The sequence below is a fragment of the Copidosoma floridanum genome, unplaced genomic scaffold (genome assembly GCF_036245765.1).
Source record: "Copidosoma floridanum isolate Cflo_tuat_1 unplaced genomic scaffold, Cflo_Japanese_pri ptg000014l, whole genome shotgun sequence".
NCBI lineage: Eukaryota > Metazoa > Arthropoda > Insecta > Hymenoptera > Encyrtidae > Copidosoma > Copidosoma floridanum.
In genome coordinates this window covers 9,946,975-9,967,903 of record NW_028321891.1, presented here as the reverse complement: position 1 = coordinate 9,967,903, position 20,929 = coordinate 9,946,975, and the positions used below count along the sequence as shown (strand labels likewise).

Genomic DNA, 20,929 nt, shown 5'->3' with positions numbered 1-20,929 from the left:
GACAGACACCCCCCCCCCCTATATAAAAGATCCATGGACAACCCACCTTTCCGGCGGACCGAAGCTAGTTTCCATCGGGTGGCGATCCTAGAGCTCGTCCATCGGTAGCTCTCCGCTGTCCCCCGCACTTCCGCACATGTACCACACGGTAAATCTTCTCGTTTTTTGTTTTTTTTCCTCCTCCCTCACTTGCTCTCAAACGAAAAGTTTAAGCAGCGCGCAACAAGCAATCGCAGCCGAATAAGCCCGTTTTCCGCTCAAATCGGCCCCTCAGCCGTCCTCGCAGGGCAAGGAACGACAAAGCCCGACTCCCGTGTCCCCACCGAGGCGTCCGGTGACCTTGCAAGCTCGAGTCCGTTCGATGCTACAAGCCAGACCGTCAACGGGAGAGCTTTCACGCGTGCAGAGGTCCAGGGACGCCTATGAGAGTACCCGCACACAGACACATTACCCTCCCCTCCTCCAGAGTAGAGCACAAGTTTCGTCAACGCGACACTCCGAAGCACGCGAGCTCAAGCTTAACGCGCACTGTATCGTATACTCGGGCGACTACGAGCGATCAGCGAGCGTTTGTCTTAACTGTACCGTGGAATTTTATTTGTGCATGGGTTGTGCGTATACGTAGGGAGGAAGAGCTGGCAGTGGCTTCGCTCAGGGTCGCGGCTAGCCGGCAACTACCGGCACTTGGGTATCGCGAAGCCAACTCTCCCGCCCCTCTGCCGACTACCACCACCACCAGCACCGTTATCCACCGGGTGGACTCGCGCAGGCGCGCCGCTCTCTCCTTTCTTCTCATTCATGTATTCCTCACCCCCACCCCACCCCCCACCCCCCTTCTTGCGGTCCGCGAACAAACGAGCTTACGATGTTTAACGAAAACTAATTCAAGGTGAGGCTTCTTTATTCTTTCGAATGCACGTGGTTTGTCAAAGAGTGCCGGGGGAAAACTTCACTCCTCAAGTGTAAAATCGCGTAGTACACACAAGCCAATCGTTCCAGTGAGAGGTATTTAAGGGGAAAAAAAAAAATCATCAAAATTCCAGGATACGAAAGTTTATTTTTTTGGGGGGGGGGGAGGATTCGCTCGTGCAGGTGTGCACAAGTATATGATGCACACTACGTACGTGTATCATCCCTCGGGCGCTCAAAGTACATCCCTTCTTTTGATTCGTCCTATTCCTTGCCCTTTGCATGCGCGATGCTGCTCATTCGTCTGTTTCTCCCCCTCCTCCGGGTGGTAATCCTGTAGGGTATTTGTGTTTTTCGCTTAGCGCGCGAAACGAAGGGTGAAGAGAACGCGTACGTAAATCGTAGAGTAAAGGGTTGTACATTAGCTTGAAGGGGTGAATGGGTGGGTGGGGGGGGTTCAACTTTGATAGTTCAAAGTGGGATTGCAGGAGAATCCGGCCAAGTTCGAGGGAGAGAGGGAGAGAGTGTGTGCCGGGGCGTATCGATTCGCTCGGTATTGTAATGCTCGGCGGAAATAATCTCCGAGAGCTTATTTCGAAGAAAAACAATCCAACCGGGAAAACGAGCGGGGTGGAGGTAGGGGGATGGCGTTCGTTTGGTGCGGACAATGGATATCGGTTACTCTGCGCATCTAATCGAAACAATAAGATTAACGCGCTCGCTTCCTGCGCGCGTGTGTGTACGTATCGTAAATCAAAGGGGATTATGGTGTGCGCGGATGGGCGGCAGATTTTGCATTACCTGCAATTATACGTGATAAGCAAAACTCGACTCACGTGCAGTACAATCGCGCGTTTCTGGCGTTTGCTCGCGGGATTTCGACGCGTTTCCCTTGTTGTTGCTTACGAAAGGGCTCGGCATGGTAATGTTTAACGTTTGGCGGGGGGAGCTCTCGTTTGTGGATCAGAGTTGGCTAATTGGGCGGATCGGGTGGTTCGTGTGTAGTTGGGTTGATCGGGAACAGTTTTTTTTTTTTACATTTTCCCGGTCATTGATTTACTCTAGGCTCCTTGAAAATAATAGCTCGGCAAATTTGTATAAGCGCGCCGTCAATGGAAGCCGTCAATCTTGGAAAATGATAGCGTCGATAAAAAGAAAGCACCCCATCGACTCGTTCCGCCCGTGTGTATAACCCAGTCCCGGTCGAGATCAATCGAGAAGGGAAAGCCCGAGAAGAAAATAGCTGATCGGCACTATTTTTTGCTGTTTTTTTTTTTTTTTTTTTTTTTTTGTCTTTTTATCTCTTATTTGTAATTTCTAATTCTTTTATACGTGCAGAATTGAGGCACGAACACTTTTTCGAGTTTTTTTATAAAAAAAAAAAATACAAATGCATCATTCGAGCTTGACAAAAAACTTTTTTTTTAATTACTACTTGTAACAGGGTGCCTGGAAAAAATTTTCCAGAAAAAAGAATGCGTTAAAATTAAAATTAAAAAATGATTAAATCTGCTTATATATTTATTTTTCAAATCATTGTACGTGAAGAAAGTTTTTTGTATTATTCATCAACTCCTCTTTACCAATTTTTTTTGCTCAGTATCACGCACCGCATTACGTTGTTAATTAAACAATATATTTAGGCAGAAGAAAAAAGACAAAGCAAATGAGCGATGCGTCATTAAGAGAAAATCCCTTCCAGTCCACCCCTGACTGGTAGAAAATACAGCGTGAAAGTTGCTAAGCTTATCAAGAAAAGCCTCCCCTCCTTCGCCAACGGCGTGAACTTTGGGTGGTCGCAAAAATCCGGGAAATTCGCCGATAGGACTCGCAAATGAATCATAGCCCCCTGAGCAGCTGGAGCTCGGTTTATTTGGTAAAAATTTACGCCACGCAAATACACCATGAAAATTTCTCCCCGAGCGAAAAGGTAGATGACGCCGCGGGGGCGGGAAAAAAGGGGGGAGTTTGATGGGTGCTTTTCTCTCGCTAACGTCGTCGTCGTAAATTTTCCCCCCCGCGCCCACCACGCGAGGCCTCCGTCTTGTGTTATTCTTTTAAAAGGCTGCCTGATGGACTGCCTCCCCCGACCCCCCCGTACATTCGTTTTCTTTTGAATTATACGTCCCATCCCGCGTGCCTCTTTTCCCCGTTTCTCCGGATGATTCAAGGTATCGCTATTACCTTCCACATCAAATACAACGGACAATCCTCCTTTTTAATATCCGACAGACAAGGGGAAAAAAAACTCCAATGATTATACCCCAATTTCAAGTCCATCCGACTCATTGGACCCAGAGGAGATGAGCGTTGGTGGAATCAAGGGAGCCCCACTCGTAACGAGCTTGTTTTTCCGCGGATGCAGCAACAATACCGCCAGCATCATCCCTAGGTCAAAAGCCGCAGCGAAATCAATTTCCCAGCGCGCGCATTACGTATACGAGCGAGCTCATCCCCTAAAAGGTGGTGCGTCTCCCCCCCCCCCCTACTTTGACCCGAATAAATTGGAATTTACGAAGCCACGAGACATAAAAGGTTATCCGACTCTCTTTCGGCCGGAATCTACGGAACGGCCGGAGCGCCGGATCGTGTCTGGCCATAAGCAGCGATCGCAGATAGGAAGCTGGGCCAGGAAGGATTATGTGTATGTGCACGAGTACGTACAAGGTGTTTCGTGTCTGGATCCATCCTTGGCGTTCATCTCTCCCATATCCGTGGACACGCGCGATGTTACATTCAGAACAAGTTGGACGCGTGTAATGGTGAAAACTCGTTTTTTTTTTTTTTTTTTTTTTTTTTTTTTTTTAACTTGCAAAGTGCATACACGGGACAATGCCGATCTAGCGGCTTTTGATACATCGTGCGCGCCATTTGTCTCGCCGTCTCTAATTACACTTCCACGATGATGCATTGCGACCTGAAATGTATATACGCCCTTTTTTTCAACACATTTGACAACTCGTTTCCTCGCGTTAGGGGGGAAGGACAAAAGTTACGCGCGTCGAGAGAAATCCAATCCTGGCGAACATATTGAAAAGCCACTTGGCACCATTTGCCCGGGGGGTTTTCCAAATTTTCGTCCCGAATACGTAATCACGCGCGTCTGGAATGCGTCCAAGCGCATAATATGTAACACACTCCGGCGCTGCGTCGCAAAATAAATACGATACACGAGGGGACATTGGAACCACACGTGAAAATTATTTAATAATCATTCGCCGGTGTCGCGAATTCGTAATTTCGCGTCACATGGATGAGAATTTTTTTTTTCCGTCACGCGACGCTTCGGGTGTATAATATATATCGATAGTCATTTGTTTCATGCGAAGCGAACGAAGCTGGGCAATATATACATTATGAACTAAAATTGGCTCTGTTGCGATGATTTACTCGACACAGCAACGAGAAAAAGCTAATAAATATTAAATTGAGTGTATTTACAAAACGAGTATATTATATTTGAAGGAAGGGGGGGAAAAAGCAAAATAAAGTTAGCAAACGAGACCGAAGCGCAAGCAAGCACCAGAAGGGATAGGCACATAACGCGATATCGCGCGGAAAAGAACGACACACACATAGGAGCGTGGGAAGGGGAAAATGGGCTTAACCGTGGGCGCAGATAAGTCGATTTAACGGCGTCTGGAAGGACCTGCAGAAAGAGAGAGAGAGAGGGGGGTACTAACATAGCACACATGCACCTCTTAAAACCATATGTATATATATGTACGCGGGCGAGGCGTTTGCTCTCCGGGTCTAAGCCGATGTCGCAGATAGCGGTCCGAGATTTTGGTTTTCCCGGCGACAAAGGGATGCCACCTAACTGGGGGTATAACCGTGAACACATACGGCACCACTGCAATGGTGTATCTTTAATGCACGTTGTATGGCAGCAGACGCTTGCCGTGGAAATAGGATTTTCGACGAGGAAAGAGAACGGCGTGTTTTTTTCCAAAAAAAAAAAAAAAAAAAATACAAACATTCCTAGAATAACAAGTGACTTACCCTTTGACATAAATGTATGAAGTATAATTCATCCCTTTGAAGCGTATACACGATCGACGAATGCATTCACGGTTATCGAAAATCAAACGAAAATCAACTTGTAGTGGTTGACGTCGAGATCGCGTAATGGTTATTTCTTTGGGAAGCAAACGCCACATCGAAAGGCACAAATACATTTATTTATAAGCTTCGCTTCAAAGGAAACCAAAAACTGATACTCATTTTCGTTCGATACGTCCCACCTGTATCTATGAGCTGTACCCCCTATTCAATGACCCCCCCCTCCCCCCGAACTACATTTATTTATATAACGCGTTACAAACAAACACGCTCGTCTGCCTCGGAAATTTTCCATTTTCGATCTCGCGGTATACGATCCCTCGGTCTGTACATCCGCCGGTTATAGCCAACCCCGTATATATTGGTTTTCTATGTTCCATCCCTTTCAACTACCGCCACTTTCCATCGGCTCAATATTATTAATAATACACATCGCGGATGCGCGTTGGAACAACATTTTTCCTCCCAAGCGTTTCACCAGTGTAAAAGCCCCCGAGGTAGGTAGTTATTTAAACACGGGCAAAGCGGTATCCTCGACGCGTATCTAATTACCCGTGCGTCATGCGCATTTGCCCCCCCACCCATCCATCCCGAATACTGTAGCCCAAAGCTCCTCTACCCCGTCTCCTTACCTCACCTCCCGATGTTTCTGTATATAATTATCAAACAAAGGCAAAGAAGCATAGTTATGGGGCTGCCAAGAGGGAAGAAAAGAGCGCTTCTGCCTTTGAAATCTGAAATATCTCATTACCGGGCCCCGGAAGGAGTTATCCTTTTAACATTCCTTTCTGCGAAACGTCCCCGACACGCGCGACATTTCGGCCCTTGGATGCGTAATTTATAATTTTTTTTTTTTTTTCTGCCTCGCTCGCGAGAAATATTCACCGGCATCAAGTTATCTCCGCGCCTCGCGAGCGAAAAAAACATACGAAACCCTGAAATGCCCCTCCCCCCCGCAAATCACGAGTTTCACCAAAAAAAAACACACACACCAAGTCCTGGTCCAGGGTACGCTTACATGCCTCTGGAGTCGTCAAGCGGCTTGCGAAGAAGAGCGGATAATATTTACACCGTAGGATTCACGGGGGCTACTGTTTTCCAGAGAGAAAGGAGAGTCGGCGGAGCTCGATGATACTTTGGACGCTCCATTTGTATTGCAAAGGGGGCGCGAGGTATGCGGGAATTTAATTTGTGTGGCCCCGTTCAATTGGGACAAGCTGTCGGGCTGCTTATTAGACACGGGCCGGGGTAATACCGCGTTATGATGGAAAAATCCTCCCTCGCACCCTAAAAGCTTTCACTCGCGGTGAAGACCCAAAACATACATTCTCCCTGCCACGTATCTGGCACACCCGCAGAAAGTGAACAATTGCGGTATACTCCTTCCAGCCGCGGAACGGTTTTGTTTTCGTGGGCTACGTTTTATTATTTCGTAGTGAGCGTAGGTACAATAGCCTCAGGGAAGATCTTCTTTTCGGACCCCTGGCCTTCCCCCTGCTTTTGTACGGAAATTGAATTATAGCGGACGCAATACGGTAGGGAATTTTATCATTGTTGTTTTGGGTTTCGCGATGATGAGGGTCATCTTTGCGCGTTTAAAAACAAGTGAAAATACGCGGAATTTCCGAGTGTACGTGCGATTGTTTCGCGGGTAATATGGGCGTGGTCGTACCCATACGCGAGTACCCGCCTGGTATTTTGTCAAAGATGGGGGGAATATTTGCACGGTGTGCAAAGAGAGGAGATACGCGATAAAAGCTCGCAAACGTAAAGCGCTGCTCTTGCGATGAGTTTACATTGTATGTATGTTGCACGTGTGTTTTTGTGCACGCGAGAAATGAACAAGTGCAACGTTCTCCCGCTCGATGCACTTTGAGGGTCGGTACCTTATACGCCGATGGGTGAAATTAAAAAACCCTCGGAGGTTGTTCAAACTTTGTGGTTTAACGGAGGTGAATGAAATTTTTACGAGGAAATGTAAATGGACGGAAATTAAATTGAAAAAGCCACGTGTATCGGAGCTCGAAATCCTGGTTATTTATGCGCTATAGTGCCCGCATTTGTTTGAGTTTAATTAAATTTTTCTAACGCTAACAAAACGCGGTGAAGTTGATACTCTGGGTGGTTGATTTTTTCCCGAGAGAAAAATTTTAAAAAATCTGCTGTGGTCTCCAAATTAATGTGCAAAAAGATACTTTACATGTGTGTACGAACTTTGGCAAAAAGAGCGTATGCCATTGCAGTCACGATCTTCGCGAGCAGTAATCACGCGTAAATCACATTTAAAAAAAAAAAAAAAAAAAAAAAAAAAAAAAAAAAAAAACTTTCTTTGACTACCAAAGCCTCCGTCCTTGAAAATTTTGGATGATCAGCAAACCACGCGCACCTTCAATTTGAAACAAAAAAATGAACACCAACCAAACTTTCCCCGGTCCAACTCTGACATAAGCATATCCCTGACAATCATCCGAGTCGGGGTCGCTCGCGAAAAGTAAAAACAAGCGTCCCTCAACAGCACCAAAAGTGAAACTCCATACCACGACGCTCCGGCCCCGCCGAGCAAGAACGAAATTAACACTCCAGACGACGCATTCAATCTTCTTCGCGCCACCCACACCCTACAGAGCCCAACGAACAAACAAAAACACGCGCGTGCCCACGCGCTTCGGCGCTAACGAGACTTGTGTCGCAAACACCTCCGCGGAGTCGGGGGAAGCGATGTGGGTATACGTATATACCTGCGCGCGGTTGGCACTTGATATACACCCGCGCGTGAGATGACTACAGGACCTAGATCCCCCCCGTGGGTACACGCACCTCGAAAAGGCAGAGGAGGCGGAGAGGTACGAGGCCGATCGGGTGTCCATTAATTATGCTGCATCCCTTTCGTTGTGTATAGGATACGCTTTACGCGTGGAAAGGGTAAAAATCACGATCGGAATCACATGTTCTTGGGCCCACTATCATATATATATATATACGGCATGACATAGTCGCGATACAATTGATCGGTTGCAGGCGTACATGTATTCGCTATTCTGTAATATTATACATACATATACCTGATTGTAAGGTACGCCAATGCGCCCCGAGGAACTCTCAAGTATCTCCGTGGAGGTGTGTTACTCGCACGAGCATGGAATGGATACGCGTTGAGACTAACGTAGGTGTATAAGCCGTGTATCGGCCAGCGTGATTCCACGAAATGCATCGAGCCAACGTGCAAGTTAGAGAGAGCGTCGACTGATAACTGCATCACATCACGGTATTAAACAGAACTGCCTCCAATGAGTGCTAATGCAGTGCGACGTTCTCCCATTAGGGAGTCTGCGAGCGCGTATGAGTGTGTGCACGCGCTAATTGGCTACCCGACGGCGACAATTCCCGACTCGCTTTATCGGTCGCATTTTGACGTAGAGTAGGTATGTAGAGCTTCGCGAAACTTTGCTCTAAAAACGTAGTGGATGCACAATTAATAATTATCGCTTGAACATCTTCGTCCGTTGTTTAAGATTGGAATTTTCGTGCTCAGCTCGCCGGATACAAAACCAACTGCGTTCTGGCGCGTGTACAGCATTATACAGCGGATGAAAGTTTAAAGCTTTCATTTCGAGCCGCGGCGCCGAAAGGCTTTCACGTGCTACACATTTCCGCGGCAACTCGTGCTCGCTCGCTCCGATTGCGCTGTATGGGTGCAGTACAGCCGAGCTTGTAATTAGCAAGCCCTTCCCCTTTTTCCCTCCATCGATCTCTATTTATCTCATCCATCTCGCGTTTCGCGCTCCATCCCGCGGCGCTGATGTTTGTTTTTAATTTTACACGCCCACCCCCTCCCCCCCGTCTCTGATAAAACTTCCATTAACAGCTGTCTCCTCCGGCGATGGGTGCTCGCTTTTGTTTTCCAGGCTTTTTGAGATAAGTAAATCATCCGATACGACAGAAAAATCTGATAACGCCGTGGACGGTGATGGTAAAATGCACCAAAAGGAAAAAGGACGGCTGCACGAGGCAGCGAGTTAAAGCAACACGGCGCCGAAATCGATCCTTTTCCGTGCACTGCTCGGGCTGTACAAGGGGAGCTGCAGCGAAAAAAAAGGAGCGCACCGTGTATATATATAGTCGCACTTATCCGAGATGAAGAATGCATAAAATGAAGCATAGCCATTCTATCCGTGCACGCGAGTGCTCGGCTTCTTTTTTCCCGACATATTTTAGTCAAGGTTTTTATTTTCAGCCGGGTATCGACCTATTCCCCCCCACCCATTACATCACAGTCTATGTAAAGCTACTTAGGAAAATTGCACCTGAGTTATGGAGCTTGTCCGAGAACGTGACGCAACGAATTTTCCAAGTGCTATCTCTCGGAGAACTCGAGTAATTTGCCGCTTCCAAAGTGAGAGAAGGGGAAAATAAGCTTCGCGCCGGAACGTGTAGCTGGAAATTTTTAGGGACTCGAAGGCGCTACGGGGATGATGATAATGATGATTATAGTGATAAGCTAAGTGCTAGTAGATTAGATCAGTGTTTCACCATGCGCGCGTGTTTGTTTATCAGTTTGAAAAAGTTGGGGGCTTCAATGCACGGTACGAACTTGTAAGTAATGAAAAAGTAGTAGAGTTCAATATTTAGTCAGACGTATGTAATAATTATCAATTAGCCATACATGTGTAACATATGTACTTGTGAGGTATACTTGGAAGAGAGTAAACCTCGTAAATAATAAGAAGTAGAAGAAATCAGTGCTTAGTCAGACATACCATAATTATGTTTATTAAAATTGTACAACAGCAAAAAAGTAAGTATTTAGGCTCCCCAAACCAATTCCTTGTTTCGATCGATAAGTAGTATAAATCAATGTCCCGTCAGACACATGTGCCGATACCCATGTCACAAGCAAAGTTTTAATCCAATGTTTACAATACCTCTGATCCTTTCAAAAGAGTAAAACTCGGAAATGATTAAAAGTAGTCAAAGTCAGTGATTGGTCAGACATACCATAATTAAAGTTATTAATTATACATTTAAGTTTTAACAAGAAAACAAGGGATATTTACTATTAAATTCTTCTTGTTTGTGTGCATTAGTGGAATAGATGGATGTTTTATCAAGAAATATCGGCATATATAGCTTTGGAAAGAATTTAGTTCTGATACTCTCTGTGAAAAATGTCAATTTTTTTCAAAGAGTGAAACCAACAATTAGTTAGAAAATAATGGACGAGATCAGTATTTGGTCAGCCGTCCTGTACGAGAAAGGCTATTTAGAATATGAAATTTTTTTGTTCCCTATTTTTTCATCAGTAAGTAGATACAATCGGCGATCGGTCAGCCACGCATTCCAGCGGACTCGTGTTGTAAAAAATTATTTATACAGTTGAACAAATCACAAAAGTGTAATTGAAGGGCACATAACTGGTAAGCCCTAATCAACGACAATCCCCACAATGCGCATAATCAGATATGGCTATTATAAAAACACTCTAAATTTATGATAGACAGAATAGAAAGATAACGAGTTGATACGTGATTCGTCCTTATTTGCACATCCCTCACGTCTGGGCACATGACTCTGATATCCAACCCCCCCTTCTAAGCTATAGACACTTCCAAGCCCAAGCTTAAGCCACTCTTGCGCGCACGGATCCGACTCCCAGGTGCATCCTAAACTCTAAATACTGCGCGCATGACCCGTATACACACAACGCTCGTGCAAGAGAAGTAGGAGGAGGAACAGTCGAGGAGAGAAACTGCTCCTCCGTTGCATCTCCTCCAGGCCTCGTGTATTTGGGTATGCGAGTGGCTTGCGCCTCGTATAATACACATCCACACGTAAGACGGCGCGAACTTGCTCCCCGGCAGTGCAAAACAAGCTAATGCAGAGCTAACTAGCAGCTCTCGCTCGGAGTTTTCGATAGTCTCTGTATGCACGTGTATATATATATATATGACACAAGTGCCTGTATGCATGCAGAGAGGGAAGGGAAGGGAGGACGGGTCGTGTGTTGTTTTTGCATGGGGGCTGCTCTGCTCTGCACCCAACGGCTGGAAATTATTTAGTCGAATGGTCGGGTTATTTCGACTCTCTCTCTCTCTCTCTCTCTGGTCCTGTCGACGCGGAGTCTTGAATTAACTGCACCTCCATTACTACGCCACGATCGTCTCTTTGTATGTGCGCTGAAACTGGCTGCTGAATTAATTGGTAGTCACTGAAGGATGGATTCGACGATGTTTTATATATAAGCCAGCGCTAGCTCTCGGCACACGATGATACACCATTGCGTCATACTTTTTTGTCACCGTGGGGGTAGCAATTATACAGGCGATTGCTTGTGTGCGTGTAACAAACCGTATATGTATATTTGCGAGCCAGAAGGGTGGGTTTGATGGGCCTATTTAAGCCAGTCCGGTCCATTGTGCGTGTTTTTCTCTCTGCTGTAGGGAGAGGGGGGGGGCGAGATTCGTATCTTAATCGCGGGTGATTTTGACAGGTGCACACAGGGTTGTAATTTAAATAAGCCCGAAAACAGCGCCGCTCGACCTTCGTTGCTCCAAATTTACATTGATACGGTGCAAAAAATGTCACCCGAAACATTCCTCCGGTAAATAATACGCATTTGTGTTACGCGCGCACTACAATCCCCCGGCAGTTTACGATATCCATGCAAACATTAACTGTATCCACAACACGTCGTTAATCGGGTACGTATACCAAACAAAGTGAACAGTCTCCCTCGCTCTGTGCCCATACATATACGTATATGTATGTACCCGCGGTATGATTAAGCCTCGGCTCGGTAAACTCCATCTCGATTTACCTGCATATAAAATTATGCACCTTGGGCCGTTAAATCGCGCCCTCCCCAAAGGACGCTTTGATGCGATATTCCGTTTGATTATCCATCGACGCACCTGTGTCTTTGTATATTCGGAATCCATCCAGCTGGGGCCAAAACAATTAAAAATAAATTCACGGCTAACGAACCCCTTGCCCCCTCCCCCCCCCCCCTCACTTCCACGTTGCACATCCTTGATGATAACCGTGTGCGTGTGAATTCACCCACGTGGAATCGTTAATAACACGAGCAGGTACACGCGAGTGGAGAGCTAATTATAAGTCGTTCGGTATTCCCTTTCAGGATACAACGTGCGCCCGGTAGGAGCATTATCGTCATTATATGTATTCAGTCGAATTTCGTATCTCCTGCTTCAGTCGAATTTCGCGCGCGCGCACTGTGTGAGTAACTTGTCCAACCCAGCTATATGTATACGCATATAAGCGTAAATTATGCTTTTGCAAGCGCTTGAGAGCTTAATGGATCATGAAAATTTGGTCCACCTGCCTCTGGTGCGGGGGACACTGTGTTCGCTCGATCGTGAGAATCTGGCGTGTCGCTTTGGCGAGTTTGCTACTCATGGAGCATTTTTTTTTTTTTTTTTCTTCTCTTCTTCATACACTGCAAAATGCAATTGTACACGGTGAGGACTTTACCTCGGGGTTGCAAATATAATTATCATTTTACTCTACTCTTGACTCTCGTAGAATACGTGACATAAAAAATAAACCAATTGATAAGGTCACGCGCTGTCGTTTCTAGTGAAAAGTGGAAAACCGATAAAACCATGTAGTTCTGGGCATCAGGAAAATGATCAAATACGCAAGTTTTGGGGTCAAAAGGAGAAGGATTAGCAAAGGCAATAGATATTGACAGGAAAGTGAGCTACTCTGAACAGTAGGGGAGTCAAATTAAGTGGCAGGACCATTGACGATTGGTTAAACGGATAAAATGTACGAGTGAAGTAGTCGTCATCGATTGGGACCAATAACTAATAAACATCGTTTGACTTTATTTTCTAGTGATTTAATTATTGTTTGAAAGCAGTTCGTCTTACTTTAAAAGTCGATAATTGCATAAGGCGTGGATCATATAATTACGACGACAGATTCAAATGGAAAACTTGTGTTACACTTAATCAGCGCATCCGACCCTCCTCCTCCTTCAGCCCATGGGGGTGAACCGAGTCAACGAGTCGTGACGCGTATGTATATATACAGGGTGGAAAAATCCCAGGAGATAATTACCGATTTTTTTTTCTTACTCTCTCTCTCTCTCTCTCTCTCTCTCTCTCTCTCTCTCTCTCTCTATCCCCGAGTCTTTCACTGTATGAGAGTGTACAAAATGCACAGCTCGTTCATACCTCGGCTTCAAAACTCCGGTATATCCTGGTCAATACTATATACGGGTCAAATATATTTATCATTCCAAGACGACAAGAAACGAGGGGAATCGACGTTTGTATTAATACACGTGCTAAAGAAAACTTCGTTATGATACTATTATTACTAAACATAAACGTTATTAAAAATTATGAAAATTTATTGGCAAATAGACGTGGTCAATCATTAGTCAGACACACATTATCAAACCATTCATAATTCATAAAAAAAAAAATACTGGAAAGTAGATCAGATCAATGTTTAGACAGACATAAGTGTCCGTATTAATAGAACGTTAAACTTACAAAACCTTAATCCATTTGAGAGTAAACCTCGTAAATAAGAAGAAGTAGAAGAAATCAGTGCTTAGTCAGACATACCATAATTATCTTTATTAAAATTGTACAACAGCAAAAAAGTAAGTATTTAGGCTCTCCAAACCAATTCCTCGTTTCCATCGATAAGTAGTATAAATCAATGTCCCATCAGACACATGTGCCAATACACATGTCGCAAAAAAAGTTTTAATCCAATGTTTACAATACCTCCATTCCTTTCAAAACAGTAAAACTCGGAAATTATTAAAAGTAGTTAAAGTCAGTGATTGGTCAGACATACCATAATTAAAGTTATTAATTATACATTTAAGTTTGAACAAGAAAACAAGGGACATTTACTATTAAATTCTTCTTGTTTGTGTCCATTAGTGGAATAGATGGATGTTTTATCAAGAAATATTGGCATATATAGCTTTGAAAAGAATTAGTTATGATGCGATCTCTCTTAAACGTCAATTTTTTTTCTTAAAATTAATTTTTTCTAGTCTCATAATTAATTGGAAAACAGTGGATAAGATCAATAACTTGTACAGGCGTTCTATATGTACTCCGTAAAAAGGGACTTTTGGAATCGGAAGTTTTTTTCTAAATAAAAAAAGCCATGGTACATGGGGATCTATAATCTCAAGAGACCAAGAAACAAGTGGAATTAACCATTTAAAACCAATACTCCTGCTGTCATGTATACATACTGCAAGTGTACGCGTTGCGTCGAAAAGTCCGAGAGGCCCTGGCGGATTTAGCTCTTGAGCTGCTCTAATACCAGCGCTGGTGTCTGCAGGTGACGATAGCGCCTGCTAAACGTCTGACTTTGGATTTTGACGACAGGAGCGCGCGGACGGGAGACCTCCTACCTACACCTCTCCCCTTGAGAAAATTGATTGATCCTCTCAATAGCAGCCGTCGAGGATTAAGCTCAGGGACTCGTCGTGATTTGGTTTAAAAAGGATTGGATTGAGTTGTAGGAATATTGATATGTATATATAAAGAGCGCGCGGTGGCTCGGTCGGCTAGGTCGGGGATTGGCACGCGGGAGACCGTGGTTCAATTCCCGGCCAGTGCGACTTTTTCGGGCAAGTACCTCTGTGTCTTTCACATGTGCTTTTTCACCACGCAATGCTCCTCGAGGAGGGTTTAGGTGACCTTCTCGTAGCATAATTGCCTAATTTCCCCCTACCCCCCTCCCAGTAATGGGGGGCCTCCCATCCCTCTTCCCTTCCTTCTCCAAAGTGCTAAGTGCCCATAGTAGTGCCCTTATTAAAAAGGAGCCGGACGTAGAGCACTATAATATAAAAAAAAAAAAAAAAAAAATGTATATATACATACTTCCAAGTGGACAAGACGCGGATACATCAGATGACAAATGGAGAAGTAAATACCACGATTCACTTGAAACTATTTTGTTTTTGGCTTTTTCAATGGAGCTAGAAATTTATTCCATTAAGACTGTTCCAGGGGCAACGAGTTTCCGATGTCTAAAAAAAAAAAAAAATATATACCATCCGCTGCGCGTTAAAACTCAACTAACCCGGTTTCCCGAGGAAAAATATAATTGAAACGTCACTCCGCCGCGCCTCGGACGCCCCCTCCCACTCACCGTACATATGTATATATGTATATATATACACACACTTCTGAGATAAATGTATCATGTGGACTTGCGAGGGAGAGAGAAAAAAAATTCGAAACGTGAACCCGATGGAAAATAACTGTTATTCCGAGCGTTTAATTAGCTTCAGCGCGTCCATGGTGGCTGATACCTTATAACGAAGAAAACAGACGGAACGAGCAAAAATGGCACATCGCTTTATTTTTACTCCCCACGCTTAATCCGGAGCGCCAACCCTCATTGTCGGATCCGCTTTTAAATACAATACCACGCGCGTCCCCGCCGAGTATTTATATATATACATACATATTTTACCCTCCGGGGATTTCATTTACTACCCCCGTCCCCGCGAATCCTCTGTCCACTTTTGTCATTATCATCATCATGATCATTGTTTTCATCGCGTTCGCGAAAAAGACAGGCGCACCCGACGGGAAAAGCTATTTTACCTTTGTCTGTCTGTCTGTCTGTCTTTCCGCGCGTGTTTCCGCAAAATCCCGGCACCACCGCCTCCAGGCTCAATCGTCCGACTGCCAGTATTTTTGATTGCCACCGCATGTGCTGTATATATATATATATGATATACCACCCTCGCCCGAGGAGAGTGCGATAATAACGCTGATGGTGTATGTAATTTTTTTCCCCCATCCCCACAGCTTCCACGGGGATCAAAGAGCTCGGTACTTGTTTTTTGTTTCGCTTCCTTCGAACTTGATACTTCCCCAGCAAGCTCAAACGAGCACGCTGGATTTTATATTCAATTCGTCTCTTTTATATTTAAAATGCATCGGGGAATACGCGGACATAATCGGGTGAGCGAACGAGCGCGGGGGGATATTAAATTAAGCTCATACAACGGCTCGCAGTCGCGTTCTAAAAAACTGTTATTCTGGAAGAGCAAAATAACGAATGTACATACGACGAATTTTCCCGGCCGTACGTGTGATATATATACATACACGCGCGAGTTATTGTCATCATATTGAAAGAGGGAGCTTTAAAGAGAATTTTTTTTTTATAAAGCTTGGACGCTACTTTACGCAGGGAGGTGGTGCAATTAACGATTTTCGCTTGATCAAACGCGATATTCGATGAATCGGCGAAGAGACCGTGCGCGCAAAATATGATACTCAATGCGTGTGCACTGTTAACATTGTTCGTGTCATCGGCATTAAAATTTATGGAGAAAATCAGGGAGGGGGGATGACTGTGCATGCGCGTAATGGTACACGACAATAGGTGCTCGTTGGAGTGAGCGCGAGTTGTCAGTCAAATAATCCGATGATCGAATGCGTGTGTGTATTTGAGATGTGAATTTGATTGTCGGATACGTGTCGGGGACAGCCGGTACGGGAGAGTTTGTAATCAATTAGCCTAATTGGTGAGTATAGATATAATGCACATCGACAAGACGGAACAATCGTTATTGTAAAACCTATACCCGATGTTTTGCACGTAGATGTCGTAACATTATCGTGCCCGTGTGTGTACCTTTCACCATTACCTTTCAACCTCGCTGTAAATAACACAATTTTTTAATTTTTCAAAACTTTACTTTGATTTCTTGAATGCAAAGATCGTCAAGTGCTCGTCAAAAGCCTTTCACTTTATATAGCTGTCGCTAAAAAAGAGGCGGGTGTATCTTTTCCTTTGATGACGAGTCGCATATTTCGTGTATTTTCCAAGTTTCTTCCTCACCTTCTGGAAAATGTATGCCTGTCGATGCGTATACCGTACCAATACGATATACCTCCAGCCGATGAGTGGAGAAAAAAGAAAAAAGCTCCCGTACCCTTTATGAGGTACATATAGCGACGAGCAATTTCAAGGAAAGTCTTGATGAATTTTCCAGCTGGAGATATTTGCACAGAGGCTTACGAGAGTACATGGAAAGGCATAAGAGCCTTTTGTCGATCGGATGTGCTCCTGCGAACGAATATCGCAGTTCATTAAACGATATAATATCCCTTTGATGTTTTTTTTTTTTCATTGTGATTGTGTAAATAATAGCAAAACGGCGTTGATTCAAAAGTGCCATTCGTGATCAATGTCGAGATAGAAAAATAAACGGTCCCAATATCGTAATGGTAATTTTCTCTAGAAAAAAATCTTTTTTTAATCGACCCGTACAGAGTTTGCTTATAACAGTGTGGGGTGAAACGGGCTTTTAAAAAACCACAAATACGTCCGATTTGGACCAAAAATTCGATAATCACCTTTGACACTAGAAAATGACGATTCAGGGAGCGGAACAGTTCGAAGCTCTCCCAGACCAGTGCAGCATGCATGCATAGCCAAAAGTTGCAAATCGACCTCGCACGGACAAATACCCACCTTATAGATACAGCACACACAGGAGGAGCGACAGCCTTCGAAACAAGGATCGACACCACCGTCCGCATGATCCTCTCTCTCTCTTTCTTTGCACACGTGTATACACCATACAGGGGTATAGATATATTATATACGTGTACAATGTATGCATATACATATAGAGAGCAGTGTAGGCGACGAGCGTGTAGTATGTCGGAGGGCGGACGCAAAATGCAATATCTCAAATTCAGACTCACGCCCGTGCCGCTCGTATACGTACATATACACGTGTACACACATACAGATCGAATAGAGGATACGCAGCTAGCCCGCGGAATGCCAATGAAGCGCGATGATAGCCGCGTCACCGACAAGATGTGACTTGGGCGTGCCACCGGCATACATATGCATAAACGTGTATATATGTAGCTATGCGCAAAGTATTATATCTCCCATCCGAAATGTATGTGTGTAAATATACGCGTGTATATTTTATTATGTACGTATTTACATACACATATATACGGATAAGGACGCGATGACGGCGATGATGACGATGAAAAATAAAAAAAAAAAGGGGATGATAGGATCGTACGACTCTTGTATGTACATGATATACTTACTGTACGGGAGCGGCAAAACGTTTTTGGTTTTTTTTTTTTTTGCGGCGACGGGTTCCTGTTCCTACATTGGGAGGTGGATATATTTACGTATATGCGTACGTGTGGTGTAAGTATATAGTATGTGTATATTATGTAGTAGCGCGTGTAGTTGAAATATCACGAACTTGCGGAGATTGACCCACATTTGAGTTGCAAACGACCGTGAGATATTTTTTTTTCTTAGTGTCTTCCTTCTTCTCCTTTTTTTTTTTTTTTTTTTTTTTCAGAGTAGAACATATAAGATGTATTAGCACGCAATCCGTAAAAATTTGAGTATTTTTCTGTTTTCCCGCAACGTGTATTGTTTAGCGTGTAAAGTGTCTGATTGGCTGATATCGATAGTTAGTTTAAAAGGCATGGATTTTCTTCTCGGGACGTGTTAATAATTTTTTAATTTTTATCATCGTTTCTCTCATTCAAGTCTGTACGTAACTATACACCTGACATTGTACAACTGCTGGGTATTCAACGCTGGCTAGTGTCATTTTCAACCGCCAGGTGGCAGACCGAATCTAACTAAAATCTCACTAGTGAAAAAATTAAGTTTGGTTTATAAGTTAGTGTCCCGAGGGTTGAATAACTAAGGGTAAAAAATTCTCAGAGGTTCGCCTCCGGCCTGATGCAGAATCTCGGCTGTCTGAAAATTTTTGCAATAGGGCCATAGTAGGTCCTGATCTCACCCGATGATGTCTCGACCCGGTGGGCAATTCCTCTCGGGAAGTATCGACTTCGGCCGATATCTTCCGATCAGGGGAGCCAACACCAGGGCAAGCTCATCCGGTGAAATCACAAATTAAATCAAACATAATCCAACTCAATATTCCTTCGCCCTCTCAACACCCTTCCCCAATCAAGCACTACAGTGAAAGGTTGAAATATCATTCGCTCATGTGAAGGGGTTGTAAGTGCATCCTGCCAATTCAAGTACCTCAGTTAAATGTGTTAATATTAATTGAATGATTGACGAATGGCTACTCCCGTTGTATTTGTTTATCATTTTTTTACCACAAAAGTTCGTCAGCTAGCATACATCAGTCAATAAAAATATAACATTTACATATACTTTAAAAATCGGTAGTACTAAAAGTACAAGATTATAACGTGATATCGAGTTTATTTGTTACATTACGTTTTGGGGACGAATTCAGCACAATTACGTAACATTTATTACATCAGCCGGCGAATGAACTAAACACACGTTCATTCCGATTGTAAACTAACATAGAAATATGTCAATGGAAGGATCAATGTAGACAAAAAATTATCTGAATTTTTTTTTTTTTTTTTTTTTTTTTTACTGTACAATGGTTTAATCGCGTTTTCCTCCCCCGCAAACAAAGAAACCACAGCTGTTTCAAGTTTGTTTGGGTGTCCTTCAATTTTTGCTTGATCGCTCGTTCGAATCTAGTTTGATCAGTTCAAGTCTGCTTCGTGTGTTTGCATCCCCACGTATTTCCAACAAATCCAAGGATAACAATTCGTTTTTCAATAAAAAAAAAAAAACTTGGAAAAATATTGAAACGAAAAGAAAATAAAAAAAAATAAAAAGTTTGTGGAGAGTTCTTTTTATTTTCAATCAGACCAATGGGGATCGGAGTTCCTGCCACACGTACGTCAGTTTGCAAAGCATACCAGTACACCGGAGGGGTATAAAATTAAATTTAACGCTTCAAAGAAGAACTATTTGATTTAAAAGTCGCGCTCTTCCGCGAACCAAATGACTCGTGCGATCATTTCTCCCTCTTAAGAACTAATAAAAAAAAAGGAGAAAAAAAAAAGAAAAAAAAATTTTAATCCAAAAAGAAGGGGTTGTAAAGTCGAAACTGAAAACTCCAGTTCTGGTCACTAGGTATATACCGCGATCCTAACTCGAAAACAAAAACCCCGAAACCCTCGCAACGTGAAAATCCAGTGTATATATGTATACGGACACACGATGTACAAGTATAACACTGTCCAAACGCAAATCTCGTCTCGCGGGCGCCACGAAAAACACGAATTGCCGAGGCTAACCAACACTCCGGGGGAGGGGGAGCAACATCAATATATATATTATATATACCACCCCTTGGGCGCCCCTCGATATACACATGTCCGAGAGATAAACTTTGAATGAAACTAAACCATGGCTATTTGTACAACGTCGTCAAACCTCTCTGATCCATCTCTCTCTCCCATCTGCTCCCCCATCCGAGAGCCGGATTTCAATTAATTCAACCGTCAATCCCCCCCTGCCCGAAACATACACACCAACGAATCCATACTCGCGCGCACACGCCTCCTTTTCGAGCATTGAGTATTGAGTGAAAAAGAAGAAGATAAAGAACAATACCTACAATACAACATCACAAAAAACAGAACAATAAAAAAAAACGCACATCTTTTTCATCGTCCTCAACGCGGAGCGATTCTCAACCCCTTCGAGCCTCCGAGCAATACACGTCTCCACCACCCCTGCATCGTAACGTCAAAAAACACGTATAATGCACATGTGATATACATATAATTATACAGTATACATATATATAATTATACAGTTAGCTTGAGGCATTGTAATAGTGTGTTATTTTGTCCGTTGTTTTTTCCGTTATTTATTTACTTTCGAAAATTTTAGTCAATTTTTTTTTAAAATTATTCATGCATGCAGGGAATTATAAACACACAACGCGAATGCAAAACCCTTACACGTACATGTATAGGTAATGACAAAACATCCGTGTGCGCTCGTAAAAATGCAAGGATAAGGCAGTGGTGTACATACATATTACATATAAGGGTCGAGTCAAGCTTGCTTGCTTGCACGCACTTTTGGCGAATCGGTG

At 43.7% G+C, this 20,929-nt stretch overlaps 1 protein-coding gene across 1 annotated transcript in view; it reads right to left on the bottom strand.

Moving 5' to 3' along the window:
- LOC106635848 (uncharacterized) overlaps positions 1–199 on the bottom strand; it is a 148,337-nt gene extending 148,138 nt beyond the window's left edge. Inside the window, exon 1 of the mRNA XM_089592059.1 lies at positions 47–199. Within this exon, the coding sequence (XP_089448185.1) occupies positions 47–75 (29 nt within the window). The 5' untranslated portion in view covers positions 76–199. The remainder of the gene's footprint in view (positions 1–46) is intronic.
- Positions 200–20,929: the final 20,730 nt, after the last annotated feature.